The sequence below is a fragment of the Polyodon spathula genome, chromosome 27 (assembly GCF_017654505.1).
Source record: "Polyodon spathula isolate WHYD16114869_AA chromosome 27, ASM1765450v1, whole genome shotgun sequence".
In the NCBI taxonomy this organism is placed as follows: Eukaryota; Metazoa; Chordata; class Actinopteri; order Acipenseriformes; family Polyodontidae; genus Polyodon; species Polyodon spathula.
Genome location: NC_054560.1, coordinates 7,435,496 through 7,458,713, shown reverse-complemented (window position 1 = coordinate 7,458,713; position 23,218 = coordinate 7,435,496). Strand labels below are relative to the sequence as shown.

The following is a 23,218-nucleotide window of genomic DNA, read 5'->3' as shown; positions in this document are numbered from 1 at the left end:
AAGCCCGTTAGTTATTTTTTATTTGTATGCTAAACGTGGGATAATGATTTAAGTAACTAGACGTACACTTTTCTGTACGCCCCTTTAGAAATGCACTTACCGTTTGATCCACAACCAGGACAGACCGATGTTTTCAGTCTCCCGTCTCTGTGAAGTAAACTTGTTGTCAAGCTGTGTTGACAGCGACTACGTGACCCCCTCCTCCTTGACTTTAAATAAATATGACTCTTCGATTTATTTTAACGAGCTGATTTGTCCCTGTCAAGCTAGTCGCCAGGGTGCCTTTTAAGTTCCAACGCCGCTCTGTGCAAACTTCGTTTGCAGTTATTTCGCCACTTCGCTCGGGGTCTTTCAATGTGTGTCTAATTTCTACAATGATCCACCAGCAGCACCATAACTAACTTCCATGCTGTTTCGTCGCTGCCCTCAAAAGATTGGCTCCGTAACGGGCCAGCGATCACGGAAGGATTATGGGAATTGTAGTTTATAGCTGCCAAAGGTAGGTGCTGGGAGATGTAGTATATGGTGTAGTTATTTCGGCGAGACGGAGTTTGGTAAATTAATTATCGGTGGTTCTCGATAAAACAAGGATATCGTTGTGGGATTATGATATCCTTGTTTTAAGCGGTTGCATAGCAGTGTAATCCATTCCTGGTTTTACTAGTCCACACCTGAGCTTATTACCTCTGCACTGTTGCTAATCAAACTCGTAATAAAACCTGGAACTGATGAACAGCTATTCTCTAACAGGGGTCTTATTTCCATCCCTGCACATGTGGCAGCCCTGAGAGATTAATCCTTATAGATTATAAGGGGTGGACAAAATTGGTTCCTCCAGTCCTGGTCTTTGATCCAATCCTGTTATAAATTATTTAATTGATCTGAGATGGAAGGATACTCACACAAGAGTTGACATCTAGGCTGGGTGTTTGACTGGTTCTCAAGTCCAGACCCTGGCAGGCCATGAACTGTCCTGGTTTCAACCAGGATCTGAATAAGAACTATGGGGCTAATTTTCAAAGCCTGTTTTACTCTATTTTTTCAAAAGGAGAAAAAAAAAACCCACCAGGAATAAAACACAGCAGTAAGGCATTTATTAACTCAAGTTCTTACAAATGAAGATTTTTCTTAATACAGAACTACATGTATACCTGTAACAGGGTGTTAACAAAATCATTATTTAATTGAAAAAGGTGTGCATCAGCAGTTCGCGGCAATACACTTAATAGTAAAAAGCATTATATTGTTCAGCACAACACAACTGTCACACCTACTGCTGAAGACAAGAGAAGCCAGTGCAGCTTACTGTTCAATAAACACGTTCCAACGGGACTCTGTCAGCACTCACACCCAGGAACTTAAGGAATAGAACATCGTACTGTATAATGAAAACACAATCATGTACTAGTTTACAATCTCAAACTCTGACCTGCCTTACCATTTTTGAATAAATAACAAAAGATACCGGAACATTAAATGCTCACCAGCGACACAAAGCCGTGTTTCCAGAAACAGGAAACATGGAGCCTTAGCTTCAATCTGTTTTTTTATTCTGTGAAAAAAATTAAATAAATAATAATAATATATAATAATAATAATAATAATAATAATAATAATAACATGCAAGTCCTACTCCACGGCATTATTTCCCTTCCCGGTTGTAATCTGAAGGTGCAAGGGTAGAGATAGAAAACCAACACAGAGCACTGAATCAACACAGAACACACAACAGGTTCGTTGAGAACCACCGCACTTACACACACACACACACACTAAATCCATACAAGCAACAGGGTTTCTCAACAGCATTCAATATTTACAACACAATTACAAGCACATCAGTTTCACATGCCTCAGTAATTCACCAATGTAGCTCAAACCTTAGTGATTAATACAACCTGTGTGTTAAAAGTACAGGCATCACGACCAGCTCTACAAGTCCCATCGTGGGTATCAGCATGCATGGAATATAAGCATGATGGCAGTCCAGTCAAAATACATCACAGAGTGTCGAGGAATATGACACTTGAACGTCTAGTGAAAACAGCAAGAGAGGTCCTAATGCACATTCAAAAGCAAGGGCATACAACAAGGAAAAGCTTGAAAGCACTAAGAGTTTGGGGTACACAGACTTGCTCCCATCACCTGTACTGAGCGAAAGCAAAGTATATAGTTCAGGTTGTGGAGAAGGAGAAACTACAGAAGGAGGGGCATCTCAGTTTGGAGGGAAACCAGTATTATACATTTACTGTATTAGGCCCTACTCACAAAGCCTAAAGAGTTATTTAAAGAGTGCTTTTATGAATTAGGGCTGTGATCAAAGAAACTAACAATAGCCATTTAGTAAAAAACAGTAATTGTGAGGGAAAAAAACAAAAAAAACATTCTATAACCCCCTTAGGTACACAAGGAATTGAGCAGCTGTTCAAACGGTTTCTTCTTAAAATATATTTGACAGCGACTCAAGAATCACGAGGTGGAAAGAAATTTGGATGAGCGGATCCAACCCGTCAGTATATTTTAAACCCTGTTCGTGCGTCTCACTGCAAAAATAAGAAAGTTACCATCATTTTTATTTGTGGGACACACGTCCCTTGTACCTTAAAAGGTTAAAAGCTTTGGGAATACGGCCTTGGGAACCAAAACCGAACTTGCACAGAAACAAAAAAATCTTAAATCTATTAAAAACGCTTCCGCTCCTGTCAGACTCTGCGTTTCTTCTTTCACAATATTAACATTGTTCCACTTGTGCCATGTCCCGACATCTAGGTATTACTGCAACGCAGCGTCACCTCATTTTCTCATTCTGTTGACATATATCGAAACAGTCCGGGAAACGCTGCAATACGCAGAACACACACAAGATGCTGGGGCAGTAAAGTATGGTTCGTACTTCAACTCTGCGACCGTCACGGAGGAAGGATTTCAGATCTCTAGTTGTGCAACTGTCCGAGATACAAGTATTACTTTGCTCAGCTCTAGCTGGTCACCAGGCATGACTGTCGCAAGACTAAAGTACAAACCTGCCTCAAGGAGCGAGAACGGCAAAACATTTTTTAAAAGGCCTTCCACTGTATTTGTGCATTTCCCAGTAAAGCGACGGGCTGGTTGGCTGGCTCATTGGGACAGGCTGCCCTTCTTGCCTGTCCACAGCTCCCGCAGCTCCACCTTGCAGCCCAGGTCTCTCAGAGCTGCCTTGGCCACGTCCCCGCAGTCCCGGTGAGCCACGAGGGCCTGGCTGATCAGCGCCTCTGCACCCAGCTCCAGGATGGTCGGGCTGTAGTCACTGGTCCGAGACACCAAGTTCCGCAGCACCATGCACGCCTGCTTCTGTCAGGGGAGCAGAAACGGGGAGGGGTTAAGAGTTTCAAAACGTTTAAACAAAAAAAGTTTCCCCCAAGCGCGTTCCATTAATTATTGCTAAACCAGTAATACCAAAGTTCTTCTCGTTGCCCAGACATGCTTGACAACCTTCAGTTCTGTTCCTACAGCATAAGCCTCTTGCTGGCAAGATATCTCAAGAGGGCACTTTGCTTGCACCTAATGGCATAATGTAATAAAGAGTACTTGGGGCTGGAAGACGGTTGCCAAGACAAAGACTTAGAGCAGTAGAGGTTATAAACCTGCTTTCAAAGCTCTAAACCTGCAATTAGAAAAAGCCACAGGGCTCTTTCATTATATATTTTGGCCACCGAACAGAAGCCAAGGTTATGCTTTTGTATTCTGCTGTTTTATCCCTGTCCGAACAGCATTCCTTCAGTGCCAAACATTCAAATGTCTTTACAAGTAAATCCATTGTAAGGATTTTCTTCTATCGAAAGCATTTTTAAATATCGTCAGTGATGATGCAATCAAATTAATTAATGTGCAGTTTACAACAACCTTTATCTCCAGCCTCCCCCCCCCCCCCCCCTTACCTGCACATTGACCTCCCCTGGGTGGGCCTTCATTGCCTGCAGTGCTGCCAGCGCGCCCCCATTCTCCATGATCGCCTTGCAGTTCTCCGGTTTACGCAGAGCGAGCATGCACAGGGCTGCACACCCCTGCTCACAAACCTGATCAAGAACCACAGCAATCAGAGAGGAGCCAAAGCAGAGAAACAGAAATACTACTAAGACTACTACTATTATTATCGAAAAGATCTTTAGCACGGGGTTAGCAATTGTGTTGGTAACACTAAAGCCTTGGTCATCATCGTTTAACCACGCAACTGTCACATTTGTGGAACATGGAGAGTTTTCTCCAGTGCACGTATGAGATACTGTGGAACCTGCTGGACACCTGTAATCAAACAGTAGCCTAGTCAGGTAGGGTACCTGTGCGTTGCCCATGTGTCTGTTCATTGCTAACACGATCAGGTCGGTCCCTCCTGCCTGGACGATGGCGTCTTTGACGTCATCATTTCCTGCGATGGCTCGGATGGCGCTCATTACCTGCTTCACAAGTTCCTGGAAGAAAAACAGAAGGGAATTAAAAAAAAAAAAAACACCTCACTTGGGCTCAATTCACTATACGGCTATCACAAAATGCCGCCAACAGAAATCTATAATGCAGCCTTACCCTCATACAGAGTAAGAGACAGAGGAGGTCACATTCACCCCACTACTAACTGCAAAACACCTTGTCCAGAATTAAATCAAATCTACAGCACTGTCACAGCTGTGCTAATTCTAACTGTTGTATTGTCATTTTGACTGAATCCAGGTCTTTGTAACTTTTATAACACTCACAGCTTTCTGTTGCTGCTGCCTGTGTTTTTATTTTTTAAATGGCACATAAGTACACAGTTACAAATACATTGGCTAGATTGTGCTCATTTTACTAATATTTTTTTCTGTTGCTCTGCGAAGGATACACAAAAAACGCTATATAAAAGATTAAATGGATCTAAATCAGTACCTGATGGTCAAGATTGTCCGCGAGGAGGTTGACCATGAATTTCAACCCTCCGAGGTCGACTATGTCCTGGCAGAACTCGTTTCGCACAGCCAGCCGGGACAGCGTGCCACACAGCTCGCTGAGGACACTGTTATTGCCTGTGTGAGCTGCAAGAAGAGGGGGGGGGGGGGGGGGGGAAACCCCCCCCCCCCCACGAATGATACACTCATGAGCACTGAAACTACAGAACACAGTTTTCTCCATTTCAGATCTAAAAAGAATAATTATTTTACCATGTCATTCACGTATCCAACAGTATGATTAGCACAGCAAGATGGAAAAGTGCATGATGTGGGACAGGCTGAATTAATAGTGCAAAATCTGAACTAGGCCAATCAGTAAAGTGTCAATCCAGCTCAACTGGATAAATTCTGAGGGTTTTCCTACATTTGTGATCGATAATGACTACGACACATAAACCAGACGAGACAGAAAAGGGTTCCAGCATACCTTTTGCTGCTTCGATGATGACCTTCAGGCCGTCGTTCTCCAGCACGATCAGCTTGGCGTGGTCGTGGGCTTGTCCGAAGGCCACTCTGATGTCATCGTCGAAGGTCATAACCCTGAGCGTGCTGCAGGCCAACTTGACCAGCTCGGGCTCGGCACTGTGGCTGGCGATGGCGCCGGTCAGCAGTGGCAGCAGCCCGGCCTTCACCAGGCCCTGCCGGTTCTGCTCGTGCTTCAGACAGCAGTGGCGCGCCGCGCGAATTGCCAGCGAGGTCACGGAGGGGTCGGTCCGGTGCTCGCGGAGCGTCTCGATCAGCAGCCCCCTCCCATCAGCGTCCAGGAGGTCCGGCTGCCCGTCGGTCAGGGCTGCCAGCGCTGCCAGAGCCTTCAGCAGGAGCCCCCGCTCCCCCACCATCCTCCGGCAGCACGAGAGGATCGTGGGGTAGGCACCTTTCTGGGCCGCCAGGTAGCGGTGCGAGAAGTCTAGCTTGCACTGCTCCGTGAAGTGCGCTAGCTGTTCCCCCATCACATCCAGGGACGAGGAGTCTAACGATGCCTGTAGAGACTCTAGGGCCTGGTCACCAACAAAAATTTGAAAAAGAATATATTTTTTACATAATATATATTTGCCACGCAATGCATGGATCAATCAGAATCCTATTGCATATAAATGCACAATGTTGGCCCTAGCTTTTATACAGTAGTAACTATACAGTGCATGGTCATACATTTCATATTTACAATGTATTCATAGTCTGTTTCATATATACATTAGTGTTGTATACATACAGTCTTGTACAAAGATGGAAATAAGACTCCTGTTGCATAGCAGTTTCACCCACTCCTGGTTTTACTGAGAGCATCATTAGTCACAGTGTATAGGTAACAAGCACAGGAGTCTCTTATTAAACTCCAGGAATGGATCAAACTGTTTTGCAATTTTAGTCTTATTTCCATCTCTGTTTCTGATAATTAATATATTCAAGGAAACGCCTGCTTCCTGGTAGCTACAGTACACAGGTACTCATTTTTCATTCATTTTTTAATCTGCAGCTTTTATTTCATTCTACTGTACCTGTAAAATACCATGAGTTTGCTCCTCCTTCCTCTCATCTGAAGGGGCTGTCCGGACTGCCTTCACTATATTACTAAGGCTCACCCCTAGAAACAGGCAGGGAGCAGGGTTTAGTTGACTTTCTCTAATGTACGTATTAATTTTCAGTAAGCGAATCATCCGTTTGGTAGGTAAAACTTAAAAAAAGAAAAAAACATATTTATTATGTCTTCATCTGTTTTACCTTGAAGACAATAAAAAAAAAAATTATGTACTTTCCCTGCAAATTGCAGTTTTACCTTGTAAAAGAAAAAAATACGGTTAGTGCTGCAATCCATGTCAACTCCCTGCTCTATGTGGATATAAACGGATCAAATCAATTCAAAGTCAGTTACTGCATTAGGTGATTAGGTGGTGCTGCACCAGGGATGGAAATAAAGACTCCAGTTGCATAGCAGTTCCACCCATTCCAGGCTTTATTACTAGCTTGATTAGCCCCAGTGAATGGGTAAGCTCAGGTAAGTGTATCTTACTAAAAACTCATAGTAAAATCAGGAGTGGATCAAACTGCTCTGCAACAGAGCAGCAAGTCTTATTTCCATCTCTGCGTACCTTGTGACTCAAACTGCTCAATCGCCTCCTTCAGCGCCTCGTCTGGCTCCATTTCAAACTCGGACATGTTTTCCTGCACCACGGCATCGAACGTCTCTTGAGTGATCCTTCTGCTCGCCATCTCGAGACCAGTTTTCCAGCCCGTCCTACACTGAAAGTATCCAATCCAATCAAATTAATAAAAACAGTTCTTTCAGTGGAGTCTGCTTACACACAGAGTACCGGCACAAACTATAGACACAACAAATGATTTACAGCAAAGCTAAGGGTGGGGATTGTATTGACCATGTTCCCTCACTCAGACCCTACTTACTAAATACACAGGTATCTCTGAATAGATCATCGTCTCCTCTTTAAAAATATGCTATTTATTTTAATGAGGAAGATGACATCTCACAAGTAGAATGGTCCCCGGAAATGTTCTCCTTTTTTTCTAGGAAAGCAGCACAACTGGGGATGGGGATGGGGATGGGGGTTGTTCTCAGATAACTTCATTCAGACCCTAAATATGATTAACTTACTAAACTCTACTACTTACAGAAGCAATCAAACTGGTACATGAGCCAAAATTGTTTTTTTGAAGAAAAAAAAAGGTTGTTTATATATCTCACAATCTAAAGTAATGTAGTGTCATGGTATTATTAACGATGCTATACTGTATAACAAATATTGTAGTTTACACAACTGTTGCAGTATTATTTCGAACCGCCTTGTAATGCCGAATAATACTATTAATTATTATTATTAATAATAATAATACAAATAAAATAATGACTCGTTTAATTACAGTTATCTCGTTTGTCTTCAAGTAACATGATAGACAATTTGACAAGAACTCTATATATTGTTACCGTAGGACCTCAAGAAATAAGCCTATTTTGTTTTTTTGTTATTGTTATTATAAGGCATTATTATAAATAAATAAAAATACAACCTCGTTTATTACATTACTCACCGCTTCTTGCAAAGCCTCCTCTCAACCAACCGCTCCCAGTTCCAATCCCGTAACAGACAACGGCTTGGAGACGGGCTACTCAAAGCACGCAGCGTACGACTTACTAGCTGCGGCTACGCTAAGAAATAGCCGTAGTCTCGTTTTGGTAATACCAAAGTCACGGAACGTACCACATTTCTGTCCGGCTAACGCCAATTGCAACTGAAAAGTAGTTCCGCTATTCTTTCGCTCCTATCTCACCTGTCCTGATTTGGGCTGTCTGGTTTTTGGCTTGGCACGCTATAAGCAACACTGGTCAGGACCTTTAAAAAAATACATTGGATGACGTTATTTCATGTATCCATGTATATCCTATTACACTGCTAAACACCTTACCAAAAAAACAGAAAATAACATTCAGTCTTTAACGAAAACATGCATGTTTCACAAGTTTAAGATATATTTTTCTATCAAAGAGATGTTATTATGCTGTAAGCAAGCTTTTCTGGTTGTAAATCTCAAATAAGTAAAAATAGAATTATTTCTTGCGTAAGAATAACTTGCAATAACAAAAAAAAAAAAAGTCAAACATCTGCCCCATAACTGAAATCTCGCAGCGCTCTCGCTTGCTCCGAAGTCTCGCGGTGCTGCGGACGCGGTAGTCGTGGGTTGTTGTTGTTGTTGACGGTAAAATGGCGTCTGGCGGAGAGGCCCCGGAGTCTTGGTACCTCGCCCTGCTAGGCTTCGCGGAACATTTCCGTACCTCCAGCCCCCCCAAGATCCGCCTCTGCGTCCACTGTCTCCAGGCTGTTTTCCAGTTCAAGCCGCCGCAAAGGGTCGAGGCGCGGACCCACCTGCAGCTCGGGTCGGTGCTGTACCACCACACGAAGAACAGCGAGCTCGCCAGGAATCACTTGGAGAAAGCGGTGAGGGGGCTTCTAGGAAAGGCCGGGGATCTGAGAGGGAAGCGGGACAAATGGCAGGCCACACCGGGAAAGCAGAGGAAAAGGGAGAGATGGTGTTTACAAGCCGGAATAGTATTAAAAAGAAACCAGAAATGATGGGGAAGCGGTGGAGCAAATACGCTATAATTAGAAAACATATTCTCTGTAACACATTCACATCATAATTAATATGTTCAAAAAAATAATTATTCGGGCAGGAGTCAGAGGTTTATTCCGCACCTAAGTTTTGAATTGCAGTACAATTTAAATAAAATAAAACGTAAAGATAAAAAACAACTATTTAAAATATAAAGAATACACTGGGCGAGTTTAAGAAGGTCTGCCTGACTTGCTGTATGGGACATACCCGTTATTAATTTAACATTTCTAGTGTTATGTTATTTTAATATTTTGTATATTGTTATTATTGTTGTTATTATTATTTTCCCGTATAAAGTTTCTCATTCCAATATAATTACGAGCGTTTTAATATTTTTCAAAATTGTAATACAAGCAATTTATTTTCGTCTGGATATATATATATATATATATATATATATATATATATATATATATATATATATATATATATATATAAACTAAACAATGGAATCAAACCACGCAAACTGAATTGATAAATTGAGGGAAGTATCGTAGCTGGAGGTGTTGACAGTTTTTAACCTGTCAACATGCTGAGACGCGCCAGGTCGGTTCAATATCAATACTATTCGAGTATAGAATCATTTTTATTTACTTCCTTTAGTTAAGGCTCTTGAAATAAGAGTTCATTTTCCACAGTGTAACTACGCCACTTATATGACCTTTATGCAGAGTTGTAGTCGACACTGTAAAATAGTTACACAGTATTGTGTTCCTATATCAAAAGCAACACATGGAGACAGTAGTGTGACTTGCATAGAATAGTAAACTTTTGAACAGGCATCGTTTTTAAAGTGTGTATGTATGTGTATATATATATATATATATATATAATGTCATTCTAGCTATTTAGATAGTAAGGGCACTGATGACAAATATTGTGAATATATTGCATATTATATATTGCAATTCTGACATTTAAATTTACCGTCTTGAGCAATTTTAGCTTGATTTGTGTGTCCGTGTCACTAACATTTCACTTTTTTTTTTTTTTTTTTTTTTCAGTGGTTGGTATCTCAACAAGTATCCTTTTTTAGTCCGCTGTTTCTGTTCACTGCTATGGGAGACAGGTTCAAGAAAACATCATGGAGACCGATGGTTACATGTCAGATAACTTCAGGGATTGACATATTTGGCAGATATATTTGAAAGGGTTGCACTAGTCAGGTAGCCAAATCTTTTGGCAAATTACTTAGTCTGTGCAGGATTACAGATGATGCATATATTAATACTTTTACACGTTATGGGCACCCAGGCAGTATTAAATCTTCATTACAAAAATAACTGCCTGTGTTACATGTCCAGCTGATAAGAGGACTGTTTAACCCTCTCTGTACACAAACAAGGGGGTTTCCTGTTTCTTTTTCTGAATAACTGTTTAAAAATAATTTGAGGAACCTTCAGAAATGTATAAAGCCTCTAGTCTAAAAAAGAAGTCTCTTCAAAACAGTGTCTGCACGTTTATTCATATAATAATAATAATAATTAATAATAATAATCCTTTACAAAGAACTCCTAGATCCCTCAATTTGAAGATGTTAAATTTGAAGCTGCCAGTCTTTTATCAGAACTGTATTGCCAACAGGTGAGTGGTACAATTATTTATTTTACATTAAACATGTCGATTACACATGTGTAGTGTTAGGACATCAGAGAATGGAGATTTTGGTGTATACCCATGATCTTAGCTCTGCTGACAAGTAGACGATCCCCCCACGGCATTCTACCTGCAGTAAGAGTGAGGCTTGGATTTAATTATTAATCACATCAATATTGGTCAACATCTCCTTTGTAATTTCTCAGACTTGATTTAATTCGTGTGAAATATTTTGTAATTGTGCAAAATATCAGTATTTTTTTTTGTTTGTTTGTTTTTTTTAAAGAAGCATCGGCGGTTTCCATACAGTCCTATTGTCTTAACAAGAATCTTTTCGTCGTTCTAGAATTTGGTTGATTCAGCAAAGCCCCTTCTGCGCAAGGCAATCCAGATCTCACAACAAACCCCATACTGGCACTGTCGGCTCCTGTTTCAACTTGCGGTAAGCACAGAGTCCTGAGTGGAGAGTTGACGCTTTTTTCCCCCTGTAGTAGTCATTGTGAGAAGGCTATATGGTGAAGCTGTGGATTCTGAGTAGGAGTAAAATGAAAGGAACATTTGCTGCTGTAACTGTACTTCTATTGAGTTCCTCTTCTTCATTGATTTCTAGCAACTGCACACGCTGGAGAAGGACCTTGTGTCAGCGTGCGATCTTCTGGGAGTGGGAGCAGAATATGCCAGGGTAGTGGGATCGGAGTACACCAGGTAATATAGCCGTTCTGGTGTTCACGTTCCTGATCCTAGGGTGGCATACAGGGCGTTCCGGCAGTCTGAAACCACAGTCGGACCTAAAAGAAAAAAACAGGATCTTTACAAATGCTACAAAAAGTTGTTTTATATTGTTCATGTTATCCATTAACTCGCAGGCATATTGCGGCACTGTGGGTGCAAATCCTGCCCTGTCCTCTAGGTCTGATCAAGCAGCCTATGGTTCCAGACTTCTGAAACACCCTGTTTAGTTTTATTTATTATATATAGTGTTTGTATGTGGAATCCAGAGAGTAAAATGTAGGATAGCAATTGAATGTTACCGTATATCCACACTGCATTTCTTTATAATGGTCACCATGTTTGGAATATGGGGCGTCTCCAGGGCTTTGTGGTCTTCATGTAGTCCGTGAAAGATCCTTCACCTTTTGAAATGGTGGAGCCTCGTTTGGGGCTGTTTAAATGTGGCATGAATGGTCCATTCCAGTCCTCTTTTTTTTTTTTTTTTTTTTAAATTCCTGTCTGGCTCCTAAATCTATACAGTCTAAAATGTGCACAGGAAGGCCACAGTAAGAGAAGCTGTATATTCAAGGATAGGCTGGAAGGAAAACATGGTCTGGAATTGACTTGTGCTGGATTTGATCAATCCTGTAATCTCTTTGTCAGAAACTTAATAAATACAAATTGCTTCAGCAGAAAGAAAGAGAAAAAAAAAAGTGTACATCATTTTCACTGGAGTGTGAATCACGTTTAATACTTTTCAGACTTCAATTGTGTTGCGTGTTAGAAACTTCAGTAACTTTAACAGTGGTTTTCTATTACAAATAGAGCGGACAGGAGCATTTTGTTGTTGAGGTATGTGGAAACGTTTCTTTTTTTGATAATTAAAGGTGAAGACCTCACTGAATTTTCTGCAGTGAGGGGGGGAAAAAAAATTGCATCTGACATTTTCATATAATGTTTTTTTACAAACACTATATATAAAGTAATGTATTGATCTTGTATGTTGCTGTGTGTAGTAGTTGCATTCACAAGCAATGCAAACTAGTATGGGCAGCAACATAGGGATTCATAGGTTCTAGCACTTTTTGTGCCTTGGGTAGGAATGAAAGATCAATGCTCTATAGTAGTACAGAACTGTCTTTACAATGTGAAGGGTATCTATCTATTGATATGACTTTCTCCTAGAATTCATGCAAATTGTCTTTTTGTCTGTAGCAGTTATGAAAGAATGTTAATGCCTTTGAACTTTGTAATGTCACACGTGTGTTTGTCTCATTTTTATAAATTTTGTATTTACTTCTGAATACATTTTTTGGCTTTATTTACTTTATTAATTTTTTTTTACAGAGCACTGTTTCTCTTGAGTAAAGGAATGGTAAGTTTTCCTCAGTCATTTTTTTTTTTTTTGTATGTCTGTTAGGATTTATTTAGATAAAATGCAAAAAAATAAATAAATAAAAATACTGGGTATTTTTATAGAAATCTTCCAGTCACGTGAAATGTAAAAGTGTTTATCAGAATACTTTCTGGGAGTGTTTTAGTTTCCAGTATTTTCAGTAGCAGATGGATCACTTGAGTTATGCCCCATTAAATTAAGGAATTAAGAATTTCCCCAGGGAAACCAAATAAGAAGGCAAGGTTTAAAATAAAGGATGATTACCCCAGTGTTAAGACAGCAACTTTACTTTTTCATGAAGATTGAGGCACCTGTCTTCCTTAACATGAATGTGAGAATCATCTTGTTTTCTGTGCAAGATTGTTAGCCTAAGTTGTGTATGTATATGTATGTATGTGTATATGCAGTTTATATCAGTTTAAAATAAGGGGGAACAATATTGTAAAATATGCTACTTATCTAATAGATAATTGGTGTTTATTTTGTAATGGCAGTTGCTACTGATGGAGCGGAAGCTGCAGGAGGTGCACCCCTTGCTGACGCTGTGCGGTCAGATCGTGGAGAACTGGCAGGGAAACCCCATCCAGAAGGAGTCTCTGCGAGTCTTCTTCCTGGTGCTGCAGGTCACGCACTACCTAGACGCTGGGCAGGTAAACACACAAAGCTTCTGTTAAAAGATCCAGGCAGCCGTGGAACTTCACTTAAAACAAGAATTCTAAGATTAAACTAGGGATGGAAAGAAGACGACCCCCATTGCATAGCAGTTTGATCCAATCCGGATTTTACTAGGAGTTTAATAAGACACACCTGAGGTTGTTCCCCGTGCTCTGTGGCTAATCAAGCCTGTAATAAAACCTAATGCGTGAAACAGCTATGCAATAGGAGTCATTGCCATCCCTGTTAAGCTGAAACTCAGTAGACAGATGTCTAGTGCTTTCTTCAGTCTACTGATTTAAGAACTGTAAACGTACTGGTACAGGTAGGGAGGGGTGAGTAGTCTCAGGAGAGGGTAAGAGGTAGGAATTTTGGGGACGGGCAGAAAAGGTTTACCCATAAAGAGGGGACCCTTATCCAGTTGGTCTCAACCCTGGCGATCGTCTTGGAAGCTCGACTTTGTTATTCTGTTGTTTTTTCTTTCCCGTTCTAGATTGTTTTAATTCAGTGTGGGGGTGTTCTCCTCCCTTCCTCTTCCTCCCTCCTTCCTGCTGCAGGTTAAAAGTGTGAAGCCATGCTTGAAGCAGTTGCAGCAGTGCATCCAGACCATCTCCACGCTCCACGATGATGAGATTCTGCCCAGCAACCCTGCCGATCTCTTCCACTGGCTGCCAAAGGAGCACATGTGTGTGCTTGTCTATCTGGTAAGCGCTGGTTTTGTACAGTTTCGCAACTGGACAGAAGCTGTTAAACCCTTTTAAAGCCCCAGTACTCGCTCGTGGATCTTGTTCCAACTGTGTCATTAATTATTGAATTTAGCCTAACTAGTCTTTAACTATTTAATTGAAGTGTGCAATTAATTAAGTAAATCGTTGGTTGGAAGAAAGTCCTGGTTTGGAATGGACTGAAAGAGCCACAAAAGAATACCACTGCTTTAAAGTGCATTACCTAAGAATAAAAAATGAGTTTAACTAAACTGATCAGCTCCACTACCTTTTGTTTAGTTCCTTTTATTTGTAAAGCAGCACTGGAGCTGTCTTCTTGGGCCCTTAATGTATTCTTTTCTATGTCAAGTTTAAAATAAAGAATACATCTGAAGACCCCCCCCCCCATTGCACAGAAATTTAAACCATTCCAGGTTTTACTGCTCACATCTGGGCGCTGACACACCCGTTTGTACAGGCAGCTTATTTAACGCTCACAGAATCCCTGTGATAATGAAATAATCAGAGATAAACTGCACATGTTTTTGCGTTTCAGGTGACGGTTATGCATTCCATGCAAGCTGGCTATTTGGAGAAGGCTCAGAAATACACTGACAAAGCACTCATGCAGTTAGAAAAATTAAAAAGTAAGTACCGTGCCTCGGTCAGCTAATGGTTGTTTCCTATCCATGCTATCAGTGCACGTGTGTTTTGGGGGTTTTTTTGTACTTTTTTGCATGTTTCTTGGCATGGTATCTTCTCGTACGTCATAGGTTTCACATTTTAAAAAATGCTGAACACCGTAGTTTTTATTTTATTTTTTTTGTGTGTGTTTTCTCCAGTGCTCGACTGCAGCCCGATCCTGTCCTCGTTCCAGGTAATACTGCTGGAGCACATCATCATGTGTCGCCTCGTCACCGGACACAAAGCCACTGCACTGCAGGAGGTCAGCAAGGAGCACTCTCACTCATTTATATTATCACTGTTAGGGTGTACTCTGTAGCTGTGTTAATAACTTTTGTCTTTTATTGCTCCAGATATCCCAGGTGTGCCAGTTGTGCCAGCAGTCCCCCAGGTTATTCTCCAATCACGCTGCTCAGCTCCACACTTTACTAGTGAGTACACTGCTGTTTGCTAGACGCTTTACACTGTGCTTGTATACCAGTCTGTCTGACTGTCTCATAAGGAGGATATATTTGGTGGCAGGGTGCTTGTATACTTGTGTTGTGCAGTCAGACTTCTATACTAGGACATCTTATCTATGATGACCACTGCGATGAGTCCCACGCTGTAATTCGTTTTCAGCTTCTTTCAAATCACCCTGTAGTTCCTAGCTGCTTTCAGCAGGGTCGCAGTAACTCCACCCTTTATTGTAGTTAGTTGCAGATCTGATTCGCACTGTTTGTTTTAAACGGTTTACTAGCAAAAGTTCGAGAACCTCACCAGGAAAGAAATCAAGTATCAGCTGGCTGTGTCAGATAAACTGAAGCCCTGTCAGTGTTGTAATCTGTCATGTTGTTCATGGGAACACCACTGAAAACTAACCGTACTGACTTCCTAAATAAGTGGCTAATGCTGGTTTCCTCTTTCCTCTCCCTCCAGGGTCTTTATTGCATTTCTGTAAACTGCATGGATAACGCAGAGGCGCAGTTCACGACAGCACTGCGGGTGAGTGGTTCTAAGAGATCCTGGGTCTCTACACAAAATGACAGTTAAATCTTCCCAAAAGCAAAAACGTTAAGTGACTTTGAGGTTCTCTGCGGTGTTCATTTATATTTTTAGTTATAGTTACTTAACCTCCGACTCCCCTGTCTGCTAGATGACTTGTAGTGAAAGGGGGGTCAGTAGCAGCTGAAAGACATTCACACCCAGCTGATCCTGCCTATCAGTGTCTGCGTGTCTCTGGTTCAACAGCAAGCATGGGCTTGACCAGGGCAGACTATCCCAAACTGCTGCCATCTGGCTTCAACACCCCTGCAAGGGAGATGATGACCCTTACGTTCATACAGACGCAGTCGGAGGAGAGTAATGGGCAGTGACCTCCTCAGATATCTGGTTGTCCATCATGTTGACAGCTTGTTGGTCTTGACATCTCTCTTTGTTTACATGTTGGTGAAAACTTTGATTTAGACGCCACCAAACAGATGCAGTAAAAGGGTTATTTGAGTCCATACGGTTTTCTTTAAACAAGAAGATTCCATAAATCGTCCTGTAGTTGCCCCTCTTCTTTGGTAATACTGAATATTTCATTTTTATTTAACATGAATGGTACACTGAAGTAAAACATCTTTCATAAATATTTAGTATTATGGCATACCATAAAAACAGTCCCAGTTCATTTGAATTGACGTTTTGCCTAACCTTTTTTCTGCAGCTGACCACGCATCAGGAATTGTGGACGTTTATTGTGACCAACCTGGCCAGTGTCTACATCAGAGAAGGAAACCGGCAGCAGGAGGTCAGTAAGGGAGGTGCTATATTAGGAGGCTTTCACATTCATAGAGGGTACAGCATGGCACTCTGAAGAATTCCCACTTGAATAGTCATGTCACTTATCAAGTACTCGGACTGACGGCTTAAGTAAATGAACAATTTAGAGATAAGGCTGCAGGAGGGCTTATCGAATTGCTAAAACAAATAATGGAGAAATTCTGCAAAAAAGGCTAACCAAAATGAAGCAACAGGTTCCAGCATTTCATCTGTATTGATGTCGTCTTCTTTTCTGGCATTTCTTCACGTGTGTATGTATGTTAGGATCCCCAGCTGAAACGTTACCCCATAGGCTTCAGGTGTTGGGATCCATCCCAAGCAGGAAAAAAAAAAATCCTGATTGGAAACTTAAACAAGATTTTTCATACTTCTTAAATGCATGTGCAGTGTGCAAATTAAATCCCCTTTTTTTTTTTTTTTGGTTTTGCGTCTGCAGCTTTTCAGTCTGCTGGAGAGGATAAACCCTGATCACAATTTCCCTGTAAGGTAAGAGAACTCTGTATTCAATGAGTTAAGAGATACAGGAACATTGGAGGCAAAACTTAAACTCTGTGCCGGTTGTAATAATTTGCTGCTGTTGTTCTTTGACAAGAAAATCTGATAGCAGCAGTGTAACTTGGCTCTAACCCACATAAAACTCTATTAAAAGCCTACTTATTTAATTACACAAATACCACCTTTTAGCATTGAGCAGCATTTGGATAAGGCTGTAGAACCTGACCTCCAAAGAGTGGTCTAATTTGTCAACGTCACATTGGTAATCTTGTGTGAAACCCTTATTTAAAATATTACATCAGTGTCTATTCAGTTGATCTAAACAAATGGTCTCAGTACTGCCACCATTAAAATCCTTAAAACACAAACCTTGTGGAGTTGTATTTTTTTACAGTCAAATAAACTAACGAGAATAATGTACGTGGTTCGATTTGGATTCATAATGCTGTTTTCAGATCTTCAAAAGTTTCTTACTAGTTTTCAGTGTCTTGACTGCTTAATGACAGATGCTATGCTTCCTTTTTCTGGGATCGAAAAAAGACCGATTGCATAGTAGTTTCACCCATTCCATGTTTTACTAAGAGCTTGATTAGTCACAGTGTAAAAGTAACAAGATCGTGGTAAAGCCAGGAATGGATCGAACTGCTATGCAGTGGGAGTTTCATTTCCATCCGTTATTTCCTTTTAAAAGAAATTCAAATTAATAAAACAAATCTCTTTTCCCAGTTCCCACTGTTTACGCGCCGCTGCTTTCTACATCAGAGGGCTCTTCTCCTTTTTCCAAGGACGCTACAACGAAGCGAAGTGAGTAACTACAGTGACGGGTGATTAGCTAGATTCCGCTTGCTCTGAACGGCCGAGGAAAAGCGAGCGCTCAGTCTCGCGACAACTGCGGCAGTCTGCTCTCTTCATTCCTTAAAAAACAAAGGTCACTTAAATACTGTTAGTTGGATCTGTCCACCACCCCACCCAAAAACCATAAAAACTGATTTATTAACTTGACGCAGCTAGTTTCTTTGCAACGTTTTCAGGAACCCCTACACAGACTCTTGCTGCATGTGTGCAGCAGAGTACTTCGCGATACAGGAAGGTGGCAAGTATTTTATTGATTTGAATTTTTGGATTTGTCCCCCTCTCTAGGAGATTCTTGCGAGAGACCCTGAAAATGTCCAACGCAGAAGACCTGAATCGATTGACGGCCTGTTCACTTGTTCTGCTCGGACACATATTCTACGTTCTGGGAAACCACAGGGTAAGCACTGCTCGTGATCTGCACAGAAGTCCTTATTGAGCCAAAGCATGCTACGTATCTTCAGATTTGTAAATGAATTCAGCTTTCACTGCCTCCGAGGGTCCGGTATTATGGGAATATCTAGTAGAGACAGTGTGGTTCTTTTGGCTGAAACTGTGCAATAATGCATTGATCCGTAATCAAATATTTTCATTCACAGTAATCTAGTTTCAATTTGCACATGTTCAGGGCGATAAGAACGATGACATGTTCGGTGTGCAGAGTCTTGTTCCAGCAGGTGTGATCAGGGAATCCTGAAACAAATATAGTACAGTCTGGATAAAGTACATTGTATAATCCCCTGCTGCATTATCTGAACTTGTGTGGTTAAATAAGGAAAGTTGTACATGTCAAATTGAATTCTTCTCAATCTTTACAGTCCAGACAATTCTATGGCTTCTAAATTGTTAGAGTATGTTTTGAAAATGAGCTTCGACCTTGGTCTTTGATCTAACTACATGGGTTGTTGGGGAAGGAGCTGGAGCAGGCCTGCAGCTAACCTTGGTTCGTGTGCTCTTCCCATCAGGAGAGCAATAACATGGTTGTACCAGCCATGCAACTGGCCAGCAAGATCCCAGACATGTCTGTCCAGCTGTGGTCATCTGCTTTGCTGAAAGGTAAGAGGCTACAACCTGAAACAAACTTTTTAGCATGTTTTAAACAGAGCTTTATTCTAAGGAAGCAAGGCAAGCGTGTGTTTCTGGCAAACTCTCTACTTGAGGCTACAAATAGAGCACAGGGCGATTCGTTGATTGTAGTGAATGTTTAATTGAGGCTTGCAACAACAACAAAAAAAAAAAAAAATGGCAATCAATAAACAATTAATAGGTTAATCATGTTTTAATCACCATCTTTATATTTGAATTATCTGTACTTTGATGCAACTTGGTAAATTATTATTAGTATTATTATTATTCTTATTGGTTTACTGAGATGGACATGTTCAGATTAGAAACCTCTCAAAGGATGCACTATCCTTTTCACATCTCTACATCACGTTCATGCATTTTAAGTTGATTTCACATGAATTAATATTGATGGGGCGGGTGTATAAAAACAGGCAGACGCTCTGCAGAAAAGATCCAGATCACCTGTGATTCCAGACTTTGCCCTCAAGTCAGGTTGGCTTGACTGACAGTGAGCGTCGGCCAAGCCCAGAATAGAAATAATCCTTCTATTGCCCAGTCACTGTAATCTTAGGTGTTAACCTCCTTTCATAAGGAAATAAGAACTCCTGCACAAGAAGACTTGAGCTCTGATGCTGTTTAATGCCTTTTGGCTTGACCTGCCCACCTATAAAATTGTTCTGCTATAAATAGAAACTCTCGGGCTGGCATTGCCTAGTTCTTACGCAGTGTCAAGGCATTGTGAGGTTTTTGCTAGCCCCTGTATTTAGGAATGGGACAGGGCTTTTTTTGTCTGCTTTTGCTGTGTTAGCCAGAAGCCACTCAGTTTAACCACTGGCACGAACGTCGTTTCTAACAGCGTACAGCGTCCTTGTGCTGATACAGTGTCTGCCAAATGCCATGCCTGCAGGAAAAAATTAGCAAGGAAAAGCAGCTAGTGAAAACTTGTGACTAGTTTGGCAGCGTGTTGCAAATAGTTCAAACAGAATAAACGTCAGGCTTATTCCTTTTATAATATTTTTGGAAACTCCCACAAGGGTTTATTATTTTTGACGAACACAATTTTCAAAGTTGCCTTTATCCAAAGGATGCCTGTGTATTGTTATGAGTTTATTTACCAGGATCCCTTGAATATGTAGGGATAATAGCAACCGGACAAGCTTAGATCGGCTGAATGGCCTCCCCACGTCGTAAATTATCTTCTGAAATATCTCAGTATCGTATAGGGGGCTGCACGATGCAAGCTGCGTGCAAATGAGCATGTATCTTAGACAGCACCCATTATTATTATTATTATTATTATTATCGTTATTAAAGATTTTTTGTTTATAGTTGATTACGAAAAAACAATAAAACATGTGTAGTGTAATTTCAAACATTACACAATATCCAATACAAAGTTTACGATGGCTGTATCTTGAATATCAGGGTGTACTATATATTCTAAAGAAATTTCGCATGGCTATATTACATTAATAGTCTTTAGAATATCTACTTTACATTCCAAAGGAAATTTCTGATGGCTGTATCACATCAATATCAGGGTTTATTATATTATACATATATTATTATTGCTAACTTCTCCCTTTCTGTGCAGATCTGAACAAGGCGTGTGGGAATACGATGGATGCTCACGAAGCTGCTCAGATGCACCAGAATTTCTCCCAGCAACTCCTCCAGGACCACATCGCAGCCTGCAGCCTTCCTGAGCACAACCTCATCACCGTATGACACTGAGACTCTTCCCTTTACACTGGGGTGGGAGAAGGGGGTGAACCAGGGAGGGGCTGCAGTAATAGACTCTATGCTTTTATAGCCTTTGCCACGCATGACGCTTTGCATGGACTTTTGATAAAATAAGTTGTTCCACAGTCTGTCCGTGAAATGTAAGTCCTAGTGAGGGAGCTGATATTGAAGCATGCATCTTGAGGAACCCACATTTCTTTGAATTTTCTGTGGACACTAGAAGTAAGAAGTTATACCACAGACTATGACTGCAAAAGAGGTCAGTATAAAGTGTAGACCTGTATAGAGAGCTAGGTGGCACAGGGGGGTTGCTGTCCACATGGCTAGTTTATTTTTTTGTATAGACATAGCAACTTGGAAAATAAGACGCTCCATGGAAGTTCACTGACCATCTCCTCCTGTGTTGCAGTGGACAGACGGACCCCCTCCAGTGCAGTTCCAAGCCCAAAACGGACCGACCACCAGCCTGGCCAGCCTGCTGTGAGAGGCTGCACACTTCAGAGGGACAACGCGGGGGTAGGGGGTGGAGAGCACATGTGGAGCCCAGAGGAAACAAAGCAGGAGCACTATACTGCCATGACCTACAGTATTGTATCTAGATCTCTTTTTAGATATTATTAACTTATGGTTCTTTCTATGGTAGCAGAGGCTGTATGGACCTCCCTACAGGAAAGGCTTTTATATTGGACAAGCCTGCGCCTGTTCTTGAGAAACGGTTGTGGACACAGCGTTGCACAGAGTCATCCGGACAGAATGTAGAGAAACAGTTGTAAGAAACACCAGCCAAAGGATAGGGTCGGTGTAAAACACTATGCGGAGAATTTCAGCATGCTTTCAAAGTTGTAGACTGGAGACGATAGAAGCTGGAAAATTTTTCAGAAGCTGTGGGTCACAGCCCAGTGTGTGTGTGTCACCCTTCTGAATCGATGGGAGACTTTCCATTCAATAAGAGGTTTTAATTTTTTTTTAAAACCATTTTAATGCCGCAGTATTTGATTAAACAATCACATTTCACTTCATCCCATCACATTGAGGAATGTTGATTATTTAATATATTAAAAAAACAACAAGGAAACAGATCTCCCCACTGTGCCTACGATATTTGCAGCCAGCTAGCTGCTGGTTCTTTCTGCTATAAATACACTTGGGCTAATCTAGCTTATGTTGCATATACAGTATCTATGGTGTGCAACTAGAATATAAGAGCAGCTTCTGAATTCAAAGGTAATTCATAAAGGTAAGTGGACATTAAAAACAACAACAAACTATAAGAAAATAAAAATTGAAGCTGCTTCCTCTTTTAATGTCACACAGTCAATCCTGTACAGTTTAAAAGCCAATTTTCTATTTCCTAGGATGAATGAATCCTCGTAATCTGGAATCCTCAGTTTCCTCTTAAACCCTGTACTGGAGATCCAGCGTACTTTTATCTTTTCAGTTAAAGGTCACATAACATTTATAGTCACAGTAGAAAGGCCCTTTCTACTGTACCCCAGAGAAGCTTTCATATACTGTAGTTGCATATCTCCTCCAGCAGGTGTCACTGTTGAGCGGTTTTTGAAGCTCCCAAGAGCTAGGCAGGTTTTATTATAGAAACAGAAAATCTATTAAAATGTTTTGTGTAACCCCCCCCCTTTTTTTTTTTTTTTTTGGTGGTCTCCTATGAATTATCATCTATCCTAGTACCTTCTCTTTCCTTTGCCATTTTCCCCCCTATACTCTACTCTTGTATGATACATTTCACCATGCACGTTCATATTTTTAGCTGTACAGATCATGACATGTAATTATAACTCTTTTTTTGGTTTGTTTCTAGTAAATAGACCTACGTTTTGCTTAACTCTGCAGTTTGAGAAAAAAAAATGATTACGTTTTGTAAAGTTTGAATATTTGTATGCCACACTTAACAATATTCTCTTAACCTTTTTATTTTATTTTCCAAATATTCAATATTAGTTTGTACAAAGATTGCAAAACTTGTTTGAAAACATTGTGTACCATCATAGTTTTTTTTTTTTTTCCTTAGACGTTCATTTGCTATGATAAAGAATTAAACTTTTTAATGTTGTCGGGTGTATGTTCTGTGTTCTCTTGGTTTTAAGCCTTGCTATATCCTCCACACATTAGCTAGAACTATAACAGACACAAGGGAGGTGCTTTTAGTAGATGTTATAAACATGCACACGTTTTTATATCTGCTGTACCTGCTCAAGGCAGAATGTTTTAATAAAATTGAAGCACTTTGTGTGAGGTCTGTTTTGCTGAATGTCAATCGTGTTCAAGGCAGCAAATCCAAAGTTGGAAAACAGTGCAAACTTTATAAAGCAACGATATGCATGAAACGTATTGTAGCACGCTCCTAACCGTTTTGACCCAAAAGTCACTTCATGATGATACTGTTATGAATTCGGCGCTTCTAC

General features: G+C 40.8%; 3 protein-coding genes across 6 annotated transcripts in view; 1 reads left to right on the top strand and 2 right to left on the bottom strand.

Annotated features, from left to right (window-relative positions):
* Positions 1-1,077: 1,077 nt before the first annotated feature.
* On the bottom strand, positions 1,078-8,569 carry LOC121301231 (armadillo repeat-containing protein 6-like). Of its 3 annotated transcripts, none has more exons than XM_041230373.1 (8): positions 8,007-8,569; positions 7,052-7,202; positions 6,461-6,546; positions 5,389-5,959; positions 4,900-5,045; positions 4,317-4,448; positions 3,918-4,055; positions 1,078-3,330 (listed from the first exon to the last, which is right to left on the bottom strand). In XM_041230373.1, exons 2-8 carry the CDS (start codon positions 7,170-7,172, stop codon positions 3,118-3,120), a joined length of 1,407 nt encoding a protein of 468 aa, XP_041086307.1. In that variant the 5' UTR covers positions 7,173-7,202; positions 8,007-8,569; the 3' UTR covers positions 1,078-3,117. The 3 variants fall into 3 exon arrangements, with proteins under 3 accessions (XP_041086307.1, XP_041086308.1, XP_041086309.1); XM_041230374.1 differs by having other exon boundaries at positions 7,052-7,197; XM_041230375.1 differs by lacking the exon at positions 3,918-4,055.
* Positions 8,570-8,636: 67 nt separating this feature from the next.
* Positions 8,637-22,858, top strand: LOC121301230 (MAU2 chromatid cohesion factor homolog). Of its 2 annotated transcripts, XM_041230371.1 has the most exons (20): positions 8,637-8,911; positions 10,094-10,111; positions 10,608-10,673; positions 11,032-11,127; positions 11,296-11,390; positions 12,222-12,248; positions 12,744-12,771; positions 13,287-13,442; positions 14,004-14,150; positions 14,707-14,797; positions 14,993-15,096; positions 15,188-15,265; positions 15,753-15,818; positions 16,525-16,608; positions 17,077-17,126; positions 17,862-17,939; positions 18,276-18,387; positions 18,953-19,043; positions 20,650-20,777; positions 21,208-22,858. In XM_041230371.1, the coding sequence occupies exons 1-20, from the start codon at positions 8,678-8,680 to the stop codon at positions 21,280-21,282; spliced, it is 1,824 nt and encodes a 607-aa protein (XP_041086305.1). In that variant the 5' UTR covers positions 8,637-8,677; the 3' UTR covers positions 21,283-22,858. The 2 variants fall into 2 exon arrangements, with proteins under 2 accessions (XP_041086305.1, XP_041086306.1); XM_041230372.1 differs by lacking the exon at positions 12,222-12,248.
* A 47-nt stretch (positions 22,859-22,905) lies between these two features.
* Positions 22,906-23,218, bottom strand: part of LOC121301192 (hippocampus abundant transcript 1 protein-like) — a 12,538-nt gene continuing 12,225 nt past the window's right edge. The window contains exon 13 of the mRNA XM_041230334.1: positions 22,906-22,931. Coding sequence (XP_041086268.1) covers positions 22,906-22,931 — 26 coding nt within the window. The remainder of the gene's footprint in view (positions 22,932-23,218) is intronic.

Excerpts from the sequence above, each read along its gene's own strand:
- LOC121301230 (XM_041230371.1), top strand. The coding sequence starts at position 8,678 with ATGGCGTCTGGCGGAGAGGCCCCGGAGTCTTGGTACCTCGCCCTGCTA. Across the intron at positions 15,819-16,524 it reads AGTTCACGACAGCACTGCGG|CTGACCACGCATCAGGAATT; the intron begins GTGAGTGGTTCT and ends TTTTTTCTGCAG. Across the intron at positions 20,778-21,207 it reads CTGAGCACAACCTCATCACC|TGGACAGACGGACCCCCTCC; the intron begins GTATGACACTGA and ends CCTGTGTTGCAG.
- LOC121301231 (XM_041230373.1), bottom strand. The coding sequence starts at position 7,172 with ATGGCGAGCAGAAGGATCACTCAAGAGACGTTCGATGCCGTGGTGCAG. Across the intron at positions 4,056-4,316 it reads GACACATGGGCAACGCACAG|GTTTGTGAGCAGGGGTGTGC; the intron begins GTACCCTACCTG and ends GTTCTTGATCAG. Across the intron at positions 3,331-3,917 it reads CAGGGGAGGTCAATGTGCAG|AAGCAGGCGTGCATGGTGCT; the intron begins GTAAGGGGGGGG and ends CTCCCCTGACAG.